The following is a 26,515-nucleotide window of genomic DNA, read 5'->3' as shown; positions in this document are numbered from 1 at the left end:
AGAAGTAAAGATAATTTTCTACCTCCTTAGGCTCCTAAATACTTTCAGAAATATTCCACCAAACATAATCTGATCTTTTTCTCTGTTGTTTTATTCTAGCATGCCTCAACCCCCATCATTCTGTTTCTCTCTTTATCTCTCTCTGTGTATCTCATTCTCTCTCTCTCACACACACATACACACATACAACACGGTTAGATTAGACATAGGACAAGCGTATTAATCTCACCATACTCTGGTTCATTAATCTTCATCTGGAGCTCTGTGTTCAGTTCAGAATTTAATAGGTATATTAACTGAAGAATATGGTGAGTCCAGAAATCACCCTATGAAGACAAGTTGAAGGAACCAGAAAGGTTTAACCAGAAGTGAGCTGTTTTTAGACCCTCCAGTTGTTATAAGACCTTAGTAATTTGATTATTCTAAACAGATTATTTTAATAGTTCTCAATAATTTAATAACAAGTACTTGCAGGCGTAGCTTACTTACTGATAGTCAATTCTCAGTTTTTTAAAAGGTAGATTTTTTTCTTTAAACTAAACTAGAAAAATTTTTCTAAAAGTAGAAAAATTATTTTGAAAAACATTTTGAATATTACACTGAAAATTTCATAGAACTACTGCTTCCAATCATCTGATTGCTTCAGATAGACTGGTAATGTTAAAAAAAACCTCTTTATCAGCAATGCATGGCAGTCCCACAGCACTACTTTCCATATTCAACAAAACCTCCCTTTGCATAGATACGTGTGTAAAAACAGAACATTCATAGAGAGGGCAGAGTGCTATCAAAGGTGATTACAGAGACAGTAAAGTTATTTTATGCCAGGCAAAACAAAATGCTGGGTATCTCATAGTGTTTCAGAACCTGATTTCAAAAGGATCATACAGCTAGAAAATAAAATTTAGCATGGTGGACCGCTCTACAGGATATATTTGTAAGTATGAGATTCCATAAAATAGTTGATGAATACAATAATGTTGGTTTGATATCAATGATGAGTGGATGTTTAACAGCAGGACTGCTAGAAGTATTAGATTTCTTCTGAGGAAAACAAACTACTAAACACATGTTTGCTTGGCCTAGGCTTTCTATACTTAAAAAATATTTGCCTGGCCTAGGCTTTCTAAAAAATACTTACAGTCATACATGTATAAATGAAGCTTCTAAATTGTGCAGTAAAGAAAAGAGTATAGATTTAGAGTATGGTCTTTTATTTTATGTGGTTTGTGTGTGTGTGAACATGGATATATGTGTTTAAATAAGGGTATATTATAAAACCAGATGTCTCAGAATCCTTGCTTCAAAAATCATGCATTATCAAATAATTAGTTCCATTATTTGATTAGTTGTACTGATTCCAGGTATCAACCGTTGCAAGATATACATGAAGCATTGTTAATTTTGATTTTATGGAGTTTCTTCATTCCTTAATATTACGCCTAAGCACAAATAAAAAAATAAATTACTTGCTCTTTAAAAGGCAAGAATTTTCTGTGCTATGGCAAACAAAACCTCACTAAGGTGTAAATTGCTTGAGGTTTTTCTAAGTTTTGTGTGACATTCCGTAACATAAGAAACACATTTAAATGCAGATATTATATTGAATAGAACGAATTCATAACTATCAGGATAATAAAAACATTTAAATATGTGGAAAGGTAAAATTTAAGAAAGTTCATTTAGTTTCATATTACCTTAAGAAAGATTTCATTTAAATGCTAGAGAAAACTTGGATTTATTCTGGCACAATATATATCTAATTAAACTCATCACTAAAGCATTTATAACCACTCTAAGAATTAGATTGTATAGATGAAATGTACACCTTCGTTAAAAAAACATTGGAGGCAAAATCATTTTGGAGACCTAACTGTTTTAAATACTCTACACTTAGAGTGTAAAAGTGAGCACTAGTTTTACCGAGAGGATATGGAAAAATTTAAAAGACAGTCAGATTAGAAAAAATTTAAAAATAATAAATAAAAGACAGGCAGATTAATGCATAATGTTAACATAAAGTAAACAAAAAATAAAGAAAGGGCAATGGAAAACATAAATAAAATGTATAGGAATTTTTACAGTATCAATCTATGAAATTAATAAAATTCTAGATCAGAAGTTAAATCAAAAATAAGGATAACTTGGTGAGTGCTTCAAATGTGTAAACCTGGTGATTCACAGACCTATACCCCTGGAGCTAATAATATATTATATGTTAATTTTTTTTTAAAAAAGGTAAAAATAATGGGGGGGAAAATAATGATAATCTAACACTTACTAAGTAGAAAAATTATTTACTTAAAATATAAAACAAGGTATTTATAGAACTATTTTGCCAAATATGCATTCTCTGGGAAGTACATAATAACATTTTTGATTTTGTTATTATTTTCTTTTTAGGTCAATGGAATTTTTCCATAATCATACTACTAACATGAGAAAAAAATGATTGTTATTGATTTGAAATTTGGTGAGTTTCTCCAATTTAAATAAATTCTATATCATATCCATTTGGGTCATTCTTTTACAGAGAACTCTCTGTCAAATAGAATTTTAATTCTATAGAATATTTTGTCAATATAGAATTTTATTTGTCGAAATAAAATTTTGTCAAAATAGAATTTTAATTCTTTAGAATATTTTAGGCTAATTTTTATGTTTACCAGTAAATGACTATGTATGCTCTAATTCCAAGTAAATTTATTAATTTACTTTTTTTGGAATTACCAAAACTTTTTCTTAAAAGTTCTCAATTATAGGGGCACCTGGGTGGCTTAGTGGGTTAAAGCCTCTTCCTTAGGCTCAGGTCATGTTCCCAGGGTCCTGGGATCTCGCCCTGCATCGGGCTCTCTGCTTAGCGGGGAGCCTGCTTCCTCCTCTCTCTCTCTCTGCCTGCCTCTCTGCCTACTTGTGATCTCTCTCTGTCAAATAAATAAATAATTTTTTTTTAAAGTTCTTAATTATAAATATGAAGATTTCACTCCACCACTCTAAATTTTGGTATTTAGATGCAGATCTATTACTTAATGATATATACTGTTGAATGAAAAATTGCAGATATTTCTTTCTAAACCACTAGTTATTTTTGGAAATTCTTTGTCCTCAGACTGAATTTTATTTTCTTCATTTTTCCAGACAAAATTCCAAAGGCTACCTTCTCTCTTCTCATTTTAGAGGTATGAGAATTTTAATTTCTATTCCTTCATCTATTTACCATCTTCCAAAATTAAAAGATTTTGTTGGTTTTTGTCTCTTTGTTTAATCTCTTTTTTACCTCCATGTCTAAGACTTAACTGTAATTTTAAGCAGTGTTTTGGGTAGAAGAAGTAATAAGCTCAAGGGAACCAATCTGTCTATTATCAGAAGTTAAGTATTTGTGAATTTATCTTTTGGTTTCAATGCAGAGGGCACTATGAGGACATAGACAATGTTCTGCAGGATTTTAGCAAAGAAGTGGTGTATAGTCATAGTGAATCCAGGAGTAATCAGAAAAGGGAGGCACAATGGACATTCAGTTTCTGAAATATTAGAAGACAGGCAATAGGGCTCCATGGGGTGGGCAGGGACATGGAGCAGAACTCTGACATCGGGACAATCCCCCAATAAATTCCATTTCTCAATGGACTAGAAAACCAAAGATCTTTGTAAAACAAGACTGCTTTGTGATCTAATTTATGCATAATACATCTTTTACATAATTCTGTCACTAAATACATTATTTCACTGTGGATGCCTTTTTGTCATTATATCGGTATTCCATAATTTAATTTATGAATGTTTGACTTAAAATACTAGATTATATATAAAAACTACTTAAACATGATTATCAAATAACATTTGAACTTAACACTTCAGGGAATTTTAGTCTATGAGGATTATAGAAGTCAGAAATATATAAATAATATTATTTCATACATTTATATTTTTATTACCCTCTTTTTCCAATGTCATTTAACTAATAAGCCACTTGGGTGAGAGAACCTAAATTAATCACGTAGCTGAACACAGGGCTACTACTGGTCTATACAGAGCCTTTGCTGGAATTTTAAAAGATGACCTTTTAAACTTAAATGATGGCCTTCATTCACTACATGAATGAAGCCCCACTTGGAGGCCCTTTGCTTGGCAAAGAGACTGTGGGTGGACCTAAGCCTCTTCTCTCCTCCAGACAATGTGTGTTCATAGACGAGACAACCTCTTATAACTTTAAGGGGTAGCTCTGGCTAGACTGTTTTCTCAGAGCTCTTCTGGCCAAACAAATCCTTCCCGGCAGCCTTGTCCCTTCAATATGGTGTGTGCACCCGAAGTGCCTGACCTGCTACAGAAGATCCGGCTACTTCTAAGCTGGAACCCCAGCTACTAATATAATATGTGAACAACAGAAATAGAGGAACGTGGTACAAAAGAACAGGAAGATTTGCAAGGGAGTGTACTAACACACTGAAGAATGGATAAGGTTAACTGGGAGATTTACGAGGTCTGAGCTGAAATTTAAAAAGGGGAAGGAATGCAGTCTGGCAGAATGTGTGTTTCCTGTACATACAAGAGAGTTCAGGAAATATTTCCTGAGTGATAGAGTGCAAGAAGCTACAGGAAAATCAGATTAACTGGAACAGAAAGTTTTTGCATACAAGCATTTTTCTAATCTTTACATTTCCATTTTAGAGACAAGGAAATTGAGAATCTAAGAGTTTACTTACAATTACACAGCTAATAAGATCCTGAACTCACGGCCGTGTTTGGCTTTGGAGCATAGAATTATTTTAACATACGCAATCACCTGTTAAGAGCTGTGGGAACTCTCTAAACTCTAGAGCATCTCGAAATTACTTTACCTTTGTCATGCGTCTGACCTCAGTACCTGTTGCATACTAAGCCTGTTCTACCTTTGCCAAACAATTCCGACAAAGTTCTTAAAAATATATGATAACTTGTAAATAGATATGAATTTTAGTTTTTACAGAAATCACTAATGTGTGCACATAGGTCTGATTCATCAAGGGAGCAGACAACGACATACAAAAAATAGTGTTAAATACAGTAGGGAGGGGAGAAATCATGGCCCTGCAGAAGCCAGGGATGACTCATCTTATTGACATATGACAGAAAGAACGTCTTCACCAGCCTCCTACTTAGAAGAGAAGCGGGGAGCCATTGGATAATCTGCATTTTAGAGGTGATTACAGAGATAAAGAATCTTAAAATTTAATTCATGGTCCAATTATGCACAGGGTCAGTTATGAATAACCAATCATGTAAAAGATTTTTTAGCCTCAATTATTTCAGTGTTAATCATCTTTGGTCAGATTTATCTTTCTAACAAAGCATCTTATTTTCATCACACTATTATTCAAAGACCTCAGTGAATATTGCTACAACAGGATAGAGCCCAACATTTAAGACCATCCAGAATCTGTCTGCACACACAGTTAACCTTATAATCAACTCTCTCTTTTGCTTAAATTGATTTAAATCTATATTTGCAATCACAAGAGTCCTAAATTTGTTTTTTTTTTTTCCTATAGATATACTTAGCTACTTGTCCCTTGCTCCTCCTTATGGGAGAGACCCATACAGAAAATGAAATCCATCAGACCACAGAACCCCCAAATTCTTATCCCCAAACCTGCAAATATACTTAGATCTAGACCTATTCCAGTTAAAAAAAAACAGCTATTTCTTCCTCTATTTTCACTTCCAATTTTCTATCCCCCAATCTGAATTCTAGTTCCTTAAAAAAAAATTTTTTTTTTTTTTTCAGAAACCTAATGTCTATTTATTTTCCTCCTTTCTCCTAAGTCTACAACTCCTTTCCATGGACACTATTTGCCAATCTGAGGGCAGGTCACTTACACTGTAGATTTTGTGAACCAGATTCTTAGAGATGTGCAGGCCAGAACAGCCAGAGAGCACAGTCCTGCCTCTTGGTCTCTGTTATATTGTTTGTTCCATGGCTTTCATTAGATGGGGAGGAAGGAGTGGGGAGAGGGGGGGAGGAAGGAGTGGGGAGAGGGAGGGAAGAAACAGGAATGGAGAGAGGGAAAAGGAGAGAAAGAAAGTACAAGTAGCCCTATATTTGTCCTGGTCTCCATTTCCTCTTGTTTTCTTCCCTCTTGCTTCTGCCCTCCCTGTTTGCCAAAACCCCTCTCACCAAGGCTCTTGATGACCTTCTTGTTAGCAAATCTGATGGATATTTGCTAGCCCTTTGTCCTCTCTCTCTCTCTCTCTTTTTGAGAGAGTGTTCACATGTGCATGGAACGGGCATAGGAGTGAAGAGAGGGGCAAAGAGAGAGGGAGAGAGAGAATCTGAAGCAGACTTCATGCCCAGCATGGCAGGGTTCCATCTTAGGACCCTGAGATCATGACCTGAACCAAAATCAAGAGTAGGATGCTTAACCAACTGAGCCACCCATTCTTTTTTCCTTCATCTCTTCCCAGCTCTTAACACTCAACTGACTAGTCTTTGCTTTTTGATAACTCATTCCTTGGTTTCTGTTTATACTCTGAAGCCTTCTGCAGGCTTCACTTTCTCTGTGTGTCTGTGAATCATCTGTCTTGGGCCATCTACTTTTCTTAGTTCATATTCTCTTCCTGGACCATCTTATCTTTTCTTTTGGTTTCTCCTATATGTTTTATAAAAACTGCCACCTTTATCTTGAGTTCATATCTTTTATCTGAACTTGTTTCCTTTATTTCTCCCACCTTCCACATCCAATACATCAAGTTCTCCACCACGTCTAAAATCTGTCCCCCTCCCTTCACCTCTCCTGCCACCTTCCTAATCTAACCCTGTAAGACCCTCACCTACATTCCCGCAGGCAATCTCCTAACTAGTCTTCCAGATTCCACCCTTGCATCATTACAATCAATTCTACTCACAAAACCCATCTCAAATGTTAGCACGTCACATTCATATTATAAAATCTTTAATAATTTTCCAGCTCCTTCCTATGAAATTGATGGTGTGTATGGCCCAACATGCTTAGCTTTTACAGGTCTTCCAACTTCATCTCTCATCACTTTCTTGCTGCAATGAACATTTTGGAACATGATTATTGATCCAATCTTAGTTCTCTAGCCCATTCTCTCAGTTCTCTCCCTGACATATTCTAGATTCATGAGAAGACTACATTCCTTTCATTTCCTCAATTAGGACATGAACCATTGCCCAAGCTGCCCTGTCCTCTTCACTCAATACATTCCTGCACGTCCTGTGGGTTCCAGCTCAGCTATTATTATACTGGGACACTGTCTCTAACCACCCCCAAGTCTGGCTAGGTTCTTCTCCTATGTGTACTCATGGCCCACTGGACTTCCTATCTCAAAGTCCCCATCAGAGAGACTTTAACTGCTTGCCAGTGAAGATAGGAAGAGGAAAAGACAGGATCCGCATGGAACACTGGCAGCCAGAACTTGGCACATAACAAGTGTTCAACAGATGTTTTGAATGAATCAGTGAAGACTAATATGAAAACTCACTGTTATCCTTAATAGTTCATTGTGTGTAAGTGTGCATACATATTTAGAAAATATTTCCATCTCTCATTATAAATTGTAGATTTAAGTACTCTTAAATTTTTTAGTTGTTTTCTCAATGTTCTGAGTTTAAAACCCTCTATAACATACACTGCTATATAAAGCCTGGGCTGAGTAAACTGTACCTAAATTTTAAAGCCAAGGTTATGCTGCCAACAATGGAGAAAACGAGGTAAGCAATCCCCTTCTCAGAATTCACCCTTAAGGAATCTTATTTTTTTATTTAGCTATATACACTATTTTGGCTAATTACAAAGAAGCAAATTCTTGTGCAATATATTGAGAGATCTTTCTAAAACTAAGAATTACCCAAAAAAGGGGAGACTCAGAAGTTGAATTCATTGTTGGTGGGCCCTAAATGGGAAGGTCTTTCTCAGTAAGCTGTATTTTTTTTAAAACATGATTAGGATGAATAAGTGGCCCAGGTGGGTTCTAAAGTCACAACTCGAAGTACCTGTATTTCTAAAAAAATATTTATAAGATGAGTTATTTTATTCTCGTCTCTCCTCCCCACCTCCACCAGGGATTGTATCCCATTAATTTCAAAAACTGATGCTTATTTTTTCATGATTTATAATTTTGTGTGTTCCTGAGACATTGACTCTAGCATATAATTATTTTAAATGACTAAATTATACTAAGTACATTTTGTATTGCTTTAGAAAAATGAGCAGTTGGAATTGTTGGATTTGCAAGATGTGCAGAGATGAATCTAAGAGGCTTCCTTCAAAGTAAGTGACATTTAAATTAGATGGCCGTTCTCATGCATATGTATCACATGATAAATAGGTGTACATTTATTCAATGGCTAATTTAATATATTTTGTTCAGAGAGTAAAATTTGCATTTACACATGAGCAATTCCACCAGAAGAGCAATCATGTATTACCCTAAGGTTTCATTTTCATTATTCATGGTTTACACTTGAGAATTAAGCAAGTTTAATGTTTATACAGTGTCTATTATGAATAAACACACTTTGATTTCTTTCAAGTTTTATATTGTTTATGTTCAAATGAGATTCTTTATCCAAAATATTTTCACGATTCTAACCCTCCATCTACAAAGTGCCAGAAACCTCATGTCTATTTGGAAGAAGGGAGACTGGTGGGATAACCAGATGCTTACCAACCTCCCGAGTCTCTTGGATATTTTGCCAAACTAAACATGTAGCCATTTGGATGGGAACAGTGATGCCGGAGAAGGGTAACAAACCGTTTGATTGGATTTTCCACCCCAAGGATTCCCACACACTCAAGGATTCCCACACTGAGGATCACTGTATGTTAGTTTAACCAGCGTGCCTAACCAAGTCCATGTGGACTGCTCAGTCCTGGCCCCATCTCCCTTGCTATGGTCACAGCTCCTGGCATGCCTGTTCCTGCCCTCTAGTACCAACATGTCCGAAAATACTTATAAACATTTGTATGAGGTGAGGAGGAGGCTGCAGTGGTAGGTGGAAGAGACAAGAAGACCCAAAGCTCAGCATTTTAAACAACCAGGTGAAGCTGCTGTGCTGGGAGGGAGATGCAGTAGGCTAATTCGGGATCAGCTTCCATCTCTTCTGCTGATGACTCCCATGGAGTCTCACCACCAGGGGCTCGCATTTCCTTCTACTCACCTTGTAGACCAGCCATCAGGGAAGAGGGAGGCCAGGGAAAGAGAATTCACAGTCATGACAAGCTGGTAGATAACAGTAGTTTGATAGGTGGTGTACGTTCATGACCCTCTCTACTTTTCAAGATAACTTCGAGAGATAGGTATTATCTCCATCTTATAGATAATAAAACTGGGGCTCAAAGATTTTAGGCAAAACCAAAAGCTATTAAATGCAGCACTGGAATTAGAACTCAGGACTCTCAGACTCCAATCACTCTTCATTCCCATTTCCACAATGACATGAGGTCTCAGAATGCTCTCCTGTTTTGTACCTGGTGCTTTTATTAGGAAATCCGGGTAGGTAAGGGGACAGAGATGTTTAGAAATACCCTCACCTGGGGGCGTCTGGGTGGCTCAGTGGGTTAAAGCCTCTGCCTTAGGGCTCGGGTCATGATCCCAGGGTCCTGGGATGGAGCCCCGCATCGGGCTCTCTGCTCAGCAGGGAGCCTGCTTCCTCCTCTCTCTCTGCCTGCCTCTCTGCCTACCTGTGATCTCTGTCTGTCAGATAAATAAATAAAATCTTTAAAAAAAAAAATACCCTCACCTGAATAGCCTTGGGACAGCATGAAACTTGAGATACTCAGAAAAAATTACAAGCAAAATGGGGTTAAACCAAAACCAAATTTCATTTTACAACTTTAACCCCAACTGTAATCACTCTGATCGTGATCTATTCCCATAAATCTCATGAATCTTAAATAAAGAAGAATTCTCTCAACAACAAAGTGCCAACACTTTATTTTAAGTAAGCCAAGACAATGACAGCATCTTTGCTCATGTTGTAGGTTTTCTTTTTTTCCTATATAATGGGAACAAACGGGTAGAACAAAGAGGAGTGCCACATACCTTGCCTAGTACTTACCATTTCACTGGATGGAAAAGGTTACTTTAGGTTACTGTTCTTAAAGTTCTAGTAAGAGAAAAGAACAATGAGTCAGATACCATGTCATGGAAATGTTTTTTTGAAAGCAATCTTAACGTCAGTATACTGTTAAGCCTCAGTACTGATGCACATAGTCCACCTAAAACTGGCAAGGACCATCCAAATTTGTAGAGAACAAAAGACATTTGACCTTTTTAAGACTCCTGATATTTTTCCATGTTCTAGGCCATTTTTTAACCTCTTTGACTAATCTTCTCCTTCATTGTGTTAAGTCCCTCCTAATGCTGATAGCTGTTCCCTCAACACCAGTTACTGAGCTCCCTACACCAGGTGTAGCCAATGCATAGGGCTTGCTTGTATCTATAGTGAGCTGATGACTTGAAATCACCAGAAACAGGAAGATGAAGAGTGAACCAATTGTAAACTGAAACAATCATAAGCTGAATAGCAATGAACACACTGAGTATTTTGAAGGAGAGAAATAAAATGATACGTAAGAATCCATAGTCACTTGCCAATCACCTCACAAAGCCCCGAAAGACGAACAGAAATGAAGCCTCAAACCCAGTATTTTCCACAGATTTTTTGAAATGGTAAATAGTTTTTATACCATTTATTCACGTATTATTCACTTTGAAAAAATTCAAACCCTCAGCATGTAAAAAAAAATTATAGCAAATAATAGAGAAAATATCTGCATATAATAGATATAGGGTTACTAACTTTATTATATGAATGCATGCAAATAGACTTTGTGGATAAACTCTAAGATGTGAATAGTTACATGGGCCAACAATTACTGATGCCAGCAGCACATGATGCAAACCCAAATGCAGTTTGGCAATTTATACCAAGAACCTTAAAAATGTGCATTTCTTGGGGCACCTGGGTGGCTCAGTGGGTTAAAGCCTCTGCCTTCAGCTCAGGTCATGATCCCAGGGTCCCGGGATAGAGCCCCACATTGGGCTCTCTGCTCAGTGGGGAGCCTGCCTCCCCCTCTCTCTCTCTGGCTGCCTCTCTGCCTACTTGTGATCTCTCTCTGTCAAATAAATAAGTAAATCTTAAAAAATTTTTTAAAAAATGTGCATTTCTTGACCCACTTTAATTCTACTTCTACAAATCCCACCCATAAGCAATTACCCTGTGTGAGCATAGCAAGCCTTAATCACAAGTTTTTATGTTAAAAAAATGAGAAATAATCAAGATGCTTATTGAGAATAATTATGTAAACTATAGAATGCCTCCTTATAGGAGCACCTGGGTGGCTTGGTTGGTTAAGTGGCCAACCCTTGATTTCAGCTCAGGTCATGAGATCGAACCCCACATTGGGGTCTGTGCTTGAGGATTCTCTCCCTCTGTCCCTCCCCAACCCATGTTCTCTCTCTCTCTCTCTCTCTCTCAAATAAATAAATCTTAAAAGAAGAAAAAAAGAATACCCCCTTGTAGAACACTCCACAATGACTATCAAAGATTATAATGTTATAATTATAAGTCATAACACTGTAAGTGGATTTTAAGATAATTGTGATGGCATATAAAAAGCTTAATACAAGTAAATATATACATATATATGTATACACACACAAAGTATGCACGTACACAAACACACATTCAGAGTATGGCTACTTCTTAGTAAAAAACACACACACACACAAGTAACAAAAACACTGAAAACAAGTAAATCAAAATATTAATAGTAGTAATTTGGGAATAGGGAAATTACAGGACTCTGGATCTTTATCTTTTAAAAATTTATTTTTAAATTTCATACTACTTTCACAATTTTTTTAAGTTTAGTAATTTAGAAAGTAAAAAAATGTAGGAGATCACAGAAAGATAAATTTCCATCCAAAACCACACACAAATAGAGTACAACTATAATTTGGCATTATTTTCAAGATCATGTATTTCTGTGTAGTTCAGCAAAACCTTGAGAATACTTTGGTTCAATGATCACCTTCTTTTTCTTTTCAAAGCATTACTTTGGAGGAAGTATTAGAGTGGGGCCAGTCTTTTGAAAAGCTGATGGCTACAAAACGTGAGTATTACGTATATTTCATCTTTGACTAACTAGTCAGCTTCACTCCTAACAGAAAAAGGTGGCACTAGATCATGAATGTACGCCTCGCTTCTCACAGCCTTCTAAATGGCAACTGCTCCCAGTTAAAAAAAGAAAACCTGAAAATAGTTTCTCGTGTCAACCACTATTATTTTCTTTGGGTGTTAATTAAAACAAGATTAGTCACTGGGAATTTTTAGTTTTGACAAGTGTACGTGTAAAATCCCTTAGAAAATATGCTTAAATTGTAACACATACGGAAATATACTGTCTTACCATGGCCTTCTAAAGTTAGGATTTTAGAAAACTCAACAATTTGCTGCTCTTAGTGCTTTCAAAAGTAATAAAAAGTTTGAGTCTTAATGTTTTGAAACTCCTCAGAGTTAGTTTTCTGTTTTATCAGGGTCTGATTTACATAAGACTTCATATAAGTCTGCATGTAGTGGTATGGAAGTATCAACATCCAGATGGTATAAATGAGAGTTAACAAAAATGGATATTAGGGAGATAGAGTCATAGGCTCAATGCAAGGAATACAAAAACGTGTGTGCATTCATGGGTACAGCCACTTGTATTTGGGGTAGAGAATTGGGAAGTTGATAAATACCAGAATACAGGTACATGGGGGAAAAAAAATGTAGTAGGTACTCATGGAAAATTCTCTTGTTTGATGAATTTGGTATTTTTTTAAATGGACTTTGTCCCCATCAAATATTTGCTAATTGTTGCCTATAGGCCTCTTATTATTTGAGATTCCCCATTAGACTCTCTGCAAATATTTCATCTGTTTACACCTATTGACAATGGAGAGGGAGTTAGCTATGCTACTTAATGATTTAATTGATGGGATGTATCGGTGGTAACTCTGCATAGATTACTTCCTGTTACTCCTGGGGGTGGCCATGTTTCTGGGGCACTCCTGCTCTCTCTGACACAAGGGCCCCTCCTGGTATGGAGACAGCTGACTCCAGTCAGTGTGACCTCCAGAGGTGTAGATCCCTGGCTCCTTCTACAGGAACCCCTTCCTCAGCTATTCTGGAAATTACTTCATGGCCCTTCGTACTGAGATCCACACCTCCAGACCTAGCCTAACAACCCTTTCCAATAAACATCTGAGGCCAGGATTTTCTTATGAATCGCCCCAGCCTTTTACTTTTCAAGTCTTCCTCATATTTTGTGATCCACTTTGCCAGCATGATTATGAATTTTTAAAATTGAAATTTTGGAGGTGAATTTTAGGACACTGGAATGAGAGGAAGAGACAAAAGCATATATGTTCAGCTATATTGATTGATCCTCTGCTAAATAATTTGGATTTCTGTCCCAGCCGCTGCAATCCATGTTTTGCAACATTGCACAATCTCCCTCTTGAAGTTTTAAATTCTCCATCTGTAACATGGGGATAATATCACCCATCTTTCCAGCATAATTGTTTACGTTACCATAAAACACCTAGCTTAAAGGCTGATGCAGATTAGGCATGCAATAATTGGTAGTTACTTTATTAGTAATAAAGTGCATGTCTCTGAATATCATTCCTTTTTCTTTGCTGCTTACCAAAAAGTTCAAAATCTCTAACTTGGCCTTCAAGACCCTTATCCCCAAACTCAAACACACTTTCTACAATTTAGCCGCAGCTCTCCCTCCTCACATGACACACCCCTCCGCCAGGGTGACCTTTGTTCCATGACACACCTGCTCCAGGTTTCTTGGCAAGTCCTCTGTCTACTCTGTTATCTGCCCATCCTGGCTAGTAAAATTCAACTTCCACCTTTTCCCTGCAATCTCTTGGAAATACTTGCCGTCTCTCTTCCGTTAGTATCATTATTTATTCTGCTTCTAAGTATGGTTATTTAGCATACTGGGTTTTTTCCACAGACACTTTCTCAGTAAATCTTAAATTCCCTGAAAACAGAGATCAGAGAGCATTCACCTTTCATCTCCTGTCCCAGAGGCTAAAAATGTGCTTTGTATCCAATGGGCATTTAATAAATGTTCAATGAATAATAACATAAGACAAATATTAGTGAGAAAAGATCAAACTATCAAGCCATATTACATAAAACTTTCTGTGCCAGTCCTAAAGGCCTCATAAACAAAGTGAATACAGTTAGTTGTTTGGTAATGATCTAATGACCTTAAGTGATAGCCTAATTACAATTAGCTATTTAGAGGTCTAGTGTCATGAGAATAAGCAAAGTTTACAGAAAAGATGAAGATGGGAAGGCAACATACTGCTCTTTATTAAAACCAGCAAAAGCAGAATAAGAATCTTAGGAGAAATTGAATTACTGTGAAATTCATGTAAAATTTAATAATCACATAATTTAAAAAGGGATAAAACAATTCAATCTCTGGACCATCCAACCAGAAAGATAATTCAAAACAAAACAAAACAAAACAAAGAAACATTAAATGTGCCAGAGAATAAGGTGTGTTTACATTAACCAAGGACATTAGTAAAATGCGTTCTCTACCTAAGATACGTAGATGCTTCTTTCTACATAGATTAAAAGACTATTTCTAAGAACATGTAGTTCAGAAACTACATGTAGGAAGGAAAGGTATTAAGCATGGTTTCAATGGATGAACAGGAATCGGTTTAAGAGATGTTTACTGAAAAGCCATTAAGTACTAGCTATTACAATACTGTTAAGTTCAACTTCCTCTTGAGATGAGGGGATCTAAGAATATCATCAATTTAAGAACAGAACCCTGTCAAAATTAAGACCTTAATTAGAAATTAAGAATGCTAATAGCCTAGATGTTATTCAATGATTCATTATTGACAAACAAGTTAATTTTTTAAAAACAGTATGTGTGTTCAATATCCATTTACTAAATCTTAAGCACTTAGGTACCAGGCAATGTGCTTGGGGAAAAAAAATTCCATGCACCCATTACCACATGAAATAACACAGGGAAAAGAGTAGATTTTTTCCAAAAACTGAAAATCTCCCAGAAGAAAACAGGGAAGCCTACAACTGATAGCACATTGGGGTAAAGTAGAAAATGGTGATTGTTACTTCTAGTAATATCCTGAATGGAACTTCAAAGGCACGGCAAACACACACTTTTTAAAAATAATAGCCTTTGACAACATTTTCACCAAAGGATGAAGAAAGGGCTAAATGGCAGGGTTTGGTTTGGTTTCATTTGTTTTGTGTTTGGTTTTTGCTTCCAGAGTAAGGATGGTTTTGTAAAGCTTGGCCTTTCCCTTGAAGAGTCTATTATTACATTTGACAAGCAGAAAGAAGCTCTAGATATAGAAAGAAAAACACAGACACACACTTCTTTGACATAAAATTACTTGCAAAGTTGGGTTAGGACAGCCTTATAGAAGAGCAGCACTTAAAGTATATCCCAAAAGTGTAGTTTGTGACTAAAGAAAAATGTGTACTTGGGAAGCATCCTATGAGAATCCGAGGGCTGAACAGATTGCTCAAACAACTGCTAAGAACAAACTGCTTTGAGTTTTAGCATACAGTGTGAAGTATGATCCCTGAGCTGTGAAGCGTCTAGTGAGTTCCAACTATGTATAATGTAGGGACAGTGGAAGTACTTTCCTGAAGGCATCCACAATTAAAGATTAAAAAAAAATATACATGCACCATAAATAATTTGTGAACAACTATAAAGAAGGGAGACTAGAAATAACAGATCACCTAGCACAGACCTCGCAGGTAGGTCTGTAGCACATACACACTAGGTTTGTGCTAAGGGGTGAAGATAGATGGGGAGAGATGGCAGGTATCTGGGGAAAGCTTCTCACAAGAGGCAGATCTGAGCTGGGACTTGATTCAGACTGTTGTAAAATAATAAGGAGGTCTGACTGACAGTACTTTAAAAATAGTCAACTATTTTAGAAGTCCAGTAGAGAGACAGTGTGTAGGATTCCTCAGGATTTAGTGTAAAAATTGGTCTCATTAAAAATCTCCATAATGAGTTAAGCAGAAAGTACCCTGCGAGATTTCCAAGTCTGCAGGTGATATAAAGTCTTCCAAGTTTCCAAACACCCAAGTTTTTAGGAGAGTTACATTATTTGCAAATGGACATAAAAGTAGTAATAAGTTTTTTAATGGATCAGAAAAAGAAAATGTCAGAACTATTTGTTAATTTCTCATAAAAGTACCTGAGAATTACCAAAAATTTTTCCTTAAATGATGTTGACCCAAAATAGAAAGAAATTAGTAAAACTGCAACTAACTTGCTTGGATGATTCTTTCAGTCGTTCCATGTGTCTGGTAAACCTTCCCAGCACTGGGACAGAGGTGAAAGATACCTATAAGGTCACTGTGCTCAGCTCATGTGCTCCCTCTAGAGGAGGAGATAGACAAACACACAAATAAATAATGAATACATTAATTCCAGAAAGTGGTAAGTGCTTTCAAGAAAATAAAACCAGCTGACATGGCAAAGAGAAGGCAGATATAAGGGGACAGTTCAAGTGTATGACTAGAGGACAACTGTCAGAAGGGGTAAAATTTGAGCTACGAGCTGAACAATGAGAAGCAGCCAGCCAGGCTGGGATCTGTGGCAGAGTGGCCCAAGCAGAGTAAAGCCATGTTTAAAAGGCCTGGAGATATAAGTGAGAACATTGTCTTCAAATAAACAATGCTCACCATAACATAAGTATATGCCTTATTGGCCACATAAAAAGCTTTAAATTGCAGAGTAACAAGGGTCAATGTGATTTTAAGGGTACCCTCTGGGGCATCAGTTAAGAATCCAACTCTTGGGGGCACCTGGGTGGCTCAGTGGGTTAAAGCCTCTGCCTTCGGCTCAGGTCATGATCCCAGGACCCTGGGATTGAGCCCCACATAGGGCTCTCTGCTCAGCGGGGAGCCCGCTTCCTCCTCTCTCTCTGCCTGCCTCTCTGCCTGCTTGTGATCTCTGTCAAATAAATAAATAAAATCTTTAAAAAAAAAAAATCCAACTCTTGGTTTCAGCTCAGGTCATGATCTCAGGGTCATGAAATCGAGCCCAGCATGGAGCCTGCTTAAGATTCTCTCTTTCTCCCTATCCCTCTTGCCCTTGCCCCTTTTCCCCAAAACAACAACAACAAAAACACTCTGGTTCTCTTCTGAAAAAAAAAAGAAACAGAGAGCTGGTTGGGGAAGCTATTGCAAAAAACCATGTAAGACTATAAGTTAGTGGGGAAGACAAAGCCAAGAGTATTTAGCATATAGACTCTAATAGAAGTCATGGGACTGTGAGATCACTAAGAGGGAGGGAAAGGAGAGGAGAGATCCAGAAATGGAGCTTAGGTGCATGCTGATATTGCCAAATCCAGAGAAGAGGAGGAGTCAGCAAAGGAAATGGAAAAAGAGCTTCGGGGGAATTAGGAATGACCAAAACATACATCACCATGAAAGGCAAACAAGAGCATATTTCAGGAAGGGAGCTGTGAACTGTGTCAAAGACTGCTGAGAAGACAGGTAAGATGAGGAAAGACCAGTGATCACTGGATATGGCAATATGGAAGCTAGTGGTGCCTTGACAGGAACTGTTTTAGGGGCATGGGAATGGATAGGACAACAGGAAGCAAGGGAGAGAATGTAGGGAATTATTTACATAAGTTTTGGGGTGAAGGTCAGCAGAAAAAAAGAGTACAGGTTAGAAGGAGGCATGAGGTCAATGCTGAGAACATAGAGTCAAGAGCCATTTTTGGTTTTATTTGGGAAATACAGTAGCTTTCTTAGAGGTGATGGCAACCGTTAGAGAGAAAGAAAGTGATGACATAGAAGAGGGCAGGGACAATTTCAAGAGCAACAAAGAAAAGCAAAGTCATGGAGAAACCATGATAAAGTGGAAGTTAGAAAAGAATGGCTCAGACATTGTTTCCAGTTCAGCAGAAAAGTTAGAAAGGAGGGAGAAGATGAGGGAATCTCTATCTGATGAAATCAGTGTTCTCTGTGAGGTCTGAGGCAAGGTCATCAGCACAGAGCTGAAGAGAGATGAGGAAGGGAGAAGGGAGAAGAGATGAAACAGTTTCTGGTGAGTTAAAGAACCAAGATATTACGGAAGGGTGGTAGAATGACTGTAGAGTGTAATGTAGAGTGTAATGTAATGTAGAGTGCCCACATAAAATTTGCCCAGGTGATTTCAAATGAGAAAGTCCAGTTACATATTTTTGTATGTTCTCTTCAGTTTGTTCCAGAGCAGACATAGAGTTAAGCCATTCTAAATAGGCAGGTGTTGGGAATCACAGAGTTTACGTCACCATTGATATGGGTCAACATCATCCTTCAAGGTGGTATATACTTTCCTTCCTTCCTCAGTTATCACGATCACCTGCAAGCAGCCTTGGAAATGCCAGGTTGGATGCTATAGGACTATCATATCTCTGGAGGCCGTGAAGATGGTTCCAGTTCCTGTGCCTGGTTGCATCTTCAGCCTGGCACAAAGCAGACATTAGAAGGGACGAATGGATGTTGTTACTCCATCACATGCCTCCTGATCCCAGAGACAGAGCCTTTCCCTCAGCTCTCTTCATCTGAGAGAGATTCTGTGCTGCTCACTGTGGATCTGCAGCTTCCTACACTATAATTTACTCTGCCCTCTGCTAATCCCTTGCTGTTGCCATGGTTCCCTTCGGCAGCCCTCACACTACCTCCCCTGCCGGGTGGCAGCCCCTCCACATGGTACTATTTGTCTTCTCTAACTCCTCGTGCACTTGTTCACCTTGAGGGAGAAAAACAAAACAACAAAACCTGGCCTTTTAGACACATCCCTGTTCCATTAGGACATGTTGTTTCAGTGTCAAAAAAACATAAAGTAACAACACGCCAGGTAAAATCCTCTGGTCTTTGGTGCTCCCTGGATGCTAAGTAATTATGGTTTGCTTCTTCACATTTCAAAACTTACGGATAATCACTTTCAAACATAGAAGTATGAGAGTCCGAAAGCCTGGATTGACACACTGGTCTAGTCAGTACCTGCTGTATACCAGGCAGTGCAAAGGCACTGGGCATGTGAAGACGGACCTACAGTCTTAATTCGCAAAGTATGAGCCCGGGAGTGGGAGAGTAATCAAAGGTAAAGGGGTAGATAGAACGGACTATGATGCAGGGTGAGATGGAACTGTAATTACATAAGATGGGCTAGGTGCTATTTGTCAACAGATGGGAAACACTTACTTAGTTGGGGGAGGGGAGTGTTAGAAATTTTTCCAGAAACTGAGATGCTCCACATGAGTCTTAGATCAGAGTACAAAGCCCACCTCACAGAAGGAACTGCCTGTACAACAGCATGGGGGTGGCACACGGCTTGGCCAGGAGCAACACTCAAACCAAGAATGTTTCCAGAAGTGACAAAGAAAGAGGTAGAGAGGTAGAGAACACTGTATCTTCATGGGCCCTGTAGCCACTGCCAAGGTCTGGCTTTTTTTATGAGGGCAATAATGGGAAAAGGTTGAAAGGTTATTAATAAAGGGTTGTGGCCAGATTTTTGCTATAGAGATTTTTTTCTCTGACAAAAGTGCAAAAGAGATTGAAAGCAGGTCCGATAGACAAACTGAGGTTTATTTTCAGATTAGATGGTTTACATACTTTTCTCAAAAATCATAAACAAAAATACTATGTAAAAAGAGAACAGAAGATAATGCAATGAATATAACAGTGTCTCTCATATGTAAAGATCTGAAAAAATTCCAGAAAACACTAATAATGTAAAAAAAATTGTCAGATGATTTGAAATTCACAGAAAGAAAAGATACGGTCAGTAAGAAAGAAAAAATGTTTCAGCATTAATATATTAAAAATCTAAAACAATTGCAAGTCACTGGTTTTATCCCCATCAGACTGGAAAGGGTGGAGTGAGCAGACATTTTGACACTAATGTTAGTAATGAAAAATAATGAAATCTTTCTGAAAGCAATTTTACAACAAGTATTGAGAGTCTCCAAAAATACGGTATCTGTCAACCTAGGAATTCCACCCTTTAATTCTAAGAAAATATCACAGATGCAAAGATTTATACACCAAACATTCAATGTAGGATAATTTACAACATAAAAGTGGGAAACAACATAGATATTCAATAACAGCAGGGTAGCTAAATATAAAATAGGATAGCCTTGCAATAGACTAGTATGTGACCCTTAAAAATCAAAAGAAGAAAGTGTTCCTACATATTAAATATGAGATAATAAATATGTTTACATATTACAAAAGAAAATAAACTGATTTCTCCATGACACAAAATTGCTTTCACAGCATAATGCCAGTAATTTATATGTATATCTGTGTTTGTATCAGTGAATGAATACTAGTTAGATAGAAAGTTAAACATTAACAAAGGGCTGAAAAAACAAAGGGAAATATATCAAATTGTCAATAATCATTATTATCTTTATTAGAAGTTTTCTGTATTTAAAAACAACTCATAGTACTTTAAGTTACTTTTATAATAACACAGCAAAAAGAAGTTAAGAGAAAAATCATAAATGATTAATATCATAGTAGCCAAACTAGAGAATCTCAATAAAGCAGGTTTACTTTAAAAACTTTACATAGAGTCTAGTACAATTATGGAATTTATTATCCCAAGTGGTACAGATTGAAAATAAAATAAATTTAAAATTGTTTTAGGTGCATTTCTGATGAAAGACTGCAACATAGCAAAACGTTAGGATTTAATTTGTGGTGTAAGCTTTTTCCCCTTGCAGAAAACAATCCTGCAACAGATGGACCACTGTTCTGACTCAGCCAGGAGGAATGTCACGTTTTCCTTCTGCATCAAGATACTGACATGTGTTACCTTGTGTGTCATAGAAATACTAATTTCAGTGACTAGCTTAAAAAGAACATGCTAGAGATTCCCAAAAGCATCACTCGCATTCTTAAGAAAAAAACATGCATTATATATGACATAAACCTATTTTTTCCATCTTCTCCATTTAATGAGCAATTCTAGTTGTTTCTCCTTATTCACTCTGCTCAAGCAGAATCATGGTCTCTGGAGTATAATGATCAGGAAGGAGTAGCATTTACAACTTCAGAACGGGCTCCTTTGGGCCACACCGCCCGATTTGGAAAAGGCTTTTCCACCTTTAAATTCATTTGTTGTCTGAGTCAGTAGAAATTCTCAATTGAGCAAATCAATTCCAACTTTAATAATTACTCAGAGTCCTGGAACACTTTTATACAAATGCATCTTCAGCTGCTTACTTGACTAAGTTATAAAAATTCTATAACACATACCAGCCATGTGAGTCTACTGATTCCAGTCACCAGAATCTTCTCTGAAATATCAGAGAGGTTCAAGTGATCCATGTCAGCTTTCAGGTCCAAGTCAGGTAAAAGACCACATTCAAATCCCACTAATTTACAAGAAAGGTTCATTTCTTGTTCATGTCACACAGTGACCGAGTTCAGCTCCAGCTCTATTCCATATCTTCATTCTGACCTTCAGACAAAAAGGTTCTTTTCCAGAATGTATCCTTTGCAAGACCAGTTGGAAGTGCAATGGTAGACCACCTGCTTAAACTTTCTGCTTAAAACCTTCTTCTTCCAGCTGTCCATGGCACATTGCATGTATTTCATTGGCTAAAACAAGTCCAATAAGCAAGGCTGATATAAGTAGGACATAAAATGTCATCCTCCTATAAAAAAGGGCAGGAAGTAACTAAGATCAATACTATAATCTATCATATCAAGTATCTATATAAAATATCAACAGCAATGCATAGATGGTTTCATGAGCAAAGGCCCTGGGTATGTTGAAAACTGTTGAACCATTTGGCCAACCCCATAAAACCCTTCCTCCACTCAATCAGGAGAGAAGTTAGAGAAGGCTGACACAGATGCAGACAGGTTCTGAAATGAGAATCTCTAAAGATTTTACTATGCAATTAAACTAAACAAGTATAAACACAAATTCAGAATTCTATAACATAGAATCTAATATTGGTTTCCAAGTCATCAACTTCCCCCGCCGACCTACCCTTCCACTCAAGCCATCCAAGTAGCCTGGTAGCTGGCACTCATTCCAGGATCTATGGATTTTATCTGGTATCTCATTTTTTACCCTGTTCCATAGATCACTTCTTTCTTTTAGGACTCTCCAATTCTGTTCCTCATGAAGCGCTGTCAAAATTCCACTAAGTACAAACTATGTAGAATTCTTTTTATTTTCTTAACTAGAACTCCATTTCTTTCCACACACACTGCAAATTATTGTCTTCCAGCTTTACTTATTAAGCTAGAAATGGCTTTCTGTTTTGATTTGTTTTTTATGGTTTTGTTTTGTTTTGTTTTTGGTTTGCCTTCCCATTCAGCTATTTCTCTAAGACGAGCTCCTCCTGCTACAGTCTTTGTCTCTGACCTTAGCTTTCTGTGCCTGTGATGAGGCAAGGCACATCTTAAAGTTGCTTGGTGGTGAAAAGAAACTTCTTGTTTGAAATCTAAGATAAAATGTACTCCCCCATTGGGTAGAAATATTTAATCCATATCATTTCCTCTGTTACATTTTTATACATGTTCCATCCCCATCTCATCTGTCCTCTCAACTCAACTGTTCCTTTCAAACCATTTCCTACCTAATGTCATGAAGATTAGACTTTCATGATATTCATGAGACATGCTCTAATTTTGTGTGTTCCCACGAAGGCACATTTCTTGCAAATTGAAGAGGGGATCTGTCTCTTTTTGAGTTTTTTTCTTGAATAAAAATATCTTAATTGATATTTTTATTTTTGTATCACTGCTGACAGAGCCAGTAGAAGCCAAGAAGTTACGGCTTTCTAGTGCTAGAAAACTCAGCCTATTCTGTAATACGAAGATCTAGGAAAACTTGACTTTATATTGGTACTCTATCTCATTACCATTATTTCTTATGGTGGTTAATAATACTGGATAAAATATTGTTAATCAAAATCCTATGCTTGGTCACATATTCAATGTGCCTACACACACACTTCTATTTACTATCAATTAAAAGTTACATTGTTTCATCATTTAGCAATTCAATTTCTCAGATATGCCAAGAGACTTCCCAGTCACCAAAAGAAGTTCTGAGAGCATTCCTCCTCAATATTGAGAATGTTTAGTCCTCCCAGAGATTTTCTTTAATGTGTTATATTTCTGAAAGCTTGCCTAACCCTTTTCTACAAAATAGTGCCTCAGTCAGAAAAGCACCTTTCACACGTATGTCCTTATCTACCCACTCCAAAAATACAGCTTAATACTAAAACTACCGATGATCATCTCTGGCATCAAGAGTCATCTGATGGTCATGCTGCACATACCCCCTGTCCTGTTCTCTATTTTGAGATAGTTTCCAACACCGCACCTGAATTCCATTCTTCGTCTGGTCCTTCCTTTCTCATTTGAACCATAAAGCATAATGAAAAGTTGAACTTTTCCTCCATCCATGTTCTCCTGCTCTGATTGGACACTGAGAAACACCCCAGGCTGTACAACCTGATTATTTTATTACTTCTACATGACTTGGATATTTTTCTCTCAAACTTGACTTGTCTGTTGAGATTCTAAACCTTGTTCTGATCCTCCAGTTTGGCGGGAGGACTTAGATCTTCATGTCAGTTTCATGAAGGAGCTCTGTCTACTGATCCAACTTAAGCCCTATTTCTGAATCCCAGTGACCTCTCCTGCCCCAAACCCACCCACTTCAGTGAACATTTTCCTCTGAATGACTCAGAAGAAAGGAATGAAACGATGACCCCACTACTGACTAACACTGTCAAAATATGCTTTGGATGTAAGTGTGATGTGGTGTGTGTCTGTGTGTGTGTGTGTGTGTGTGTGTGTGTGTGTATCATTATATAATATTCACTTGTTTGATAATTTGGAAGCTTTGATTTAGACTTTGGTTTTAACCTGCATTAAATATTGTTCAGATTTTCTAATGATTTTGATCCATGAAAATAAACTGATTTCTCCATTACTTTTAGATGGTCCAGTAGTCTATACAGCATACTTAAAAATGGAGCACAGTGATGAGAATATTAAATTCTGGATGGCCTGTGAAACCTATAAGAAAACTGCCTCACGGTGGAGCAGAATTTCTAGGGCAAAAAAACTTTATAAGATTTACATCCAGCCACAGTCCCCTAGAGAGGTAACTACATGACAGTGACGGCTAATGGAAATCAGTACATCCCGGGGAGGGAGCTAAGATCTCTCAAGCACACACATGTACCAGGCACTTCATATCCAGTATCTCCTACTATGCTACAAACTCAATATTGTTGACCTTATTTTACAGATAAGAAGCCGAGAATCTGAGAAGTTAATTAGCTTGTTCGGTGTCACAGAGCAGATAAGTGAGAGAGTTAGGATTCAAAGTTAAGCCTGTCTGGCCCCAAATCTTCTTCTCACTAAATTATCCTAATTCCTGGGAGAGTTTCTTTAAAAAGAGATAGAGAGAGAGAGAGAGAAAAGGAGAAGAAGTCCTTGTAAAGAAGAATCGACTTTGCTGGAAGGAACTATAGATACCATACACTGGTATGTTGAATACCCCAGTGGTTTGGGAAAAGTCTGTGCCTCCACACCAAACTCACTGCTCACCTCAGTTCCAAACCAGCCAATCAGCAAACATTCCCACTGATATTTCTGCCAATCATTTACAACGGCCTCAAGAAAATAGAGAGTCATGAGGGCATGAAACACTGGGACTCCTCCTGGTAGAGAGAGAATAAGGAATGAAAATTCTTGTCAAGGGATAAAGGTGGACAATGATATATGAGATTCCCATCTCACAGGACAGTCCTACATTATTGACTTGTTCCTCAGAACTCTTATCCGGAAAATACTTGGTTTATTGAAATAACCACTTCTCTCCTTTATTTCTCCACTTCACTCTCTTCCCATTTCAGGGCATATTCATTGAAACCAACATTCATGACTACTAAGAAAGATAAACTTTAAAATAGCACCAACATCCCTTTTCCTTAAAAGAGACCTTCATCTCATAAACTTCCTTGTTTGTAGACTCCACTAACAAACCAGTGCATCTAAGTAAGCAATGGTTTCCGAGATTCCTTGGTCTCGGGCTGTGTGTTTTCTGTTTTGTTTTGTTTTTTAACCTGGGATAGGAAGGTGATGTTTGGTTTTAAAAAAGCAAAGTTTGTCTCTTAAAAGTTTTTTTGGATATCTACAGAATTTCAGAAAAAAATTATCTTTTTCCAGAAAAAAAAGGGGGGGAGGGGAAAAATTAAACCTTTCCATTATGGTTTCTATCTTCAATTATACCTACTTATGCTCTGCATGCAATTTCACTTTTCAGATTAACATTGACAGTTCAACAAGAGAAACTATCATCAGGAATATTCAAGAACCCACTCAAACATGTTTTGAAGAGGCTCAAAGGATAGTGTATATGCACATGGAAAGGGATTCCTATCCCAGATTTCTAAAGTCAGAAATGTACCAGAGACTTTTGAAGACTATTCCATCCAACAACAATTCCTAACTATCACTCAAAAGTATAAATTGAAAATGGTGTATTGAAAGTGCTGGCTTTGTTTCTTTAATTAACACACACACACACACACACGCATACACCATCACACACTTACAATCAGAAATAGAAGAGGAATGAAATAAAAGAAATCAAATTGCATATTAATTTCTTCTCATTCTCAAAGAAAAACAGATCCCCAAAGGGATGGACTCTTGAACAGTTATAACATGAAAAACACAGTTTATGGCTTGCCTATGTAGCTCATTTAACATATAGGAAAAATGAAGGCCTTCATAACACCAATATTATGAAGTTTTTACTACAGTAGTCAATAATGATGGTTTCTTATTAGTGAAATTTTGTTGTCATAATGCACAGATCAGTTCTTTAAAAACTGTAGCTATATGAGCTATCTCTAGCATGAGTGTATTGTACAGATGGAGTGCTTGTAATAACTTCAGTTAGTAGACAAACTTAGTATATGAAGTACAATCAATGGTCTAATATTATGAGTAATATAAAAAGTTGTGTCTTGAGAGATATTTTATCTGTGAAATTTTCCTATTATATTCATAATTAAACTTCTATATCATATATATCTTCTACATGTGAAAAATTGCTGATGATTCTAAGCTATTAATAATGTATAAAATTCTTCATTTATTTGTATATTGATATAAGGGTAGAAAACTTAGTTCCTATATTTTAAGTATTGTTTCCTCACAATGTGAATTTATCATGGTCCTGATAATCAATAAATCTAAATATAAACTAAAGTCTTAAAAATCCATGCTTTTACAATTATCATATGATCTCCCTGATACAAAGAATTTGAGAGGCAATGTGGGGGTTTGGGGGGTAAGGAAGGAAAAAAGGAAACAAGATGGGATGGGGAGGGACACAAACCATAAGAGACTCTTAATCTCACAAAACAAACTGAGGGTTCCTGG

The 26,515-nt window shown here is 37.1% G+C and overlaps 1 protein-coding gene across 1 annotated transcript; it reads left to right on the top strand.

The window, feature by feature from the left end:
* The first annotated feature begins 762 nt into the window (after nucleotides 1–762).
* LOC111151194 (regulator of G protein signaling 13) lies at nucleotides 763–25,658 on the top strand. Its single transcript, XM_022509002.1, has 7 exons — nucleotides 763–937; nucleotides 2,404–2,473; nucleotides 3,139–3,179; nucleotides 8,202–8,270; nucleotides 12,058–12,119; nucleotides 24,055–24,221; nucleotides 25,389–25,658. Exons 4-7 carry the CDS (start codon nucleotides 8,206–8,208, stop codon nucleotides 25,572–25,574), a joined length of 480 nt encoding a protein of 159 aa, XP_022364710.1. The 5' UTR covers nucleotides 763–937; nucleotides 2,404–2,473; nucleotides 3,139–3,179; nucleotides 8,202–8,205; the 3' UTR covers nucleotides 25,575–25,658.
* Nucleotides 25,659–26,515: the final 857 nt, after the last annotated feature.

The sequence above is a fragment of the Enhydra lutris genome, unplaced genomic scaffold (genome assembly GCF_002288905.1).
Source record: "Enhydra lutris kenyoni isolate GAN:26980312 unplaced genomic scaffold, ASM228890v2 scaffoldscaffold25, whole genome shotgun sequence".
In the NCBI taxonomy this organism is placed as follows: domain Eukaryota; kingdom Metazoa; phylum Chordata; class Mammalia; order Carnivora; family Mustelidae; genus Enhydra; species Enhydra lutris.
This window is presented reverse-complemented; position numbering and strand designations above follow the sequence as displayed.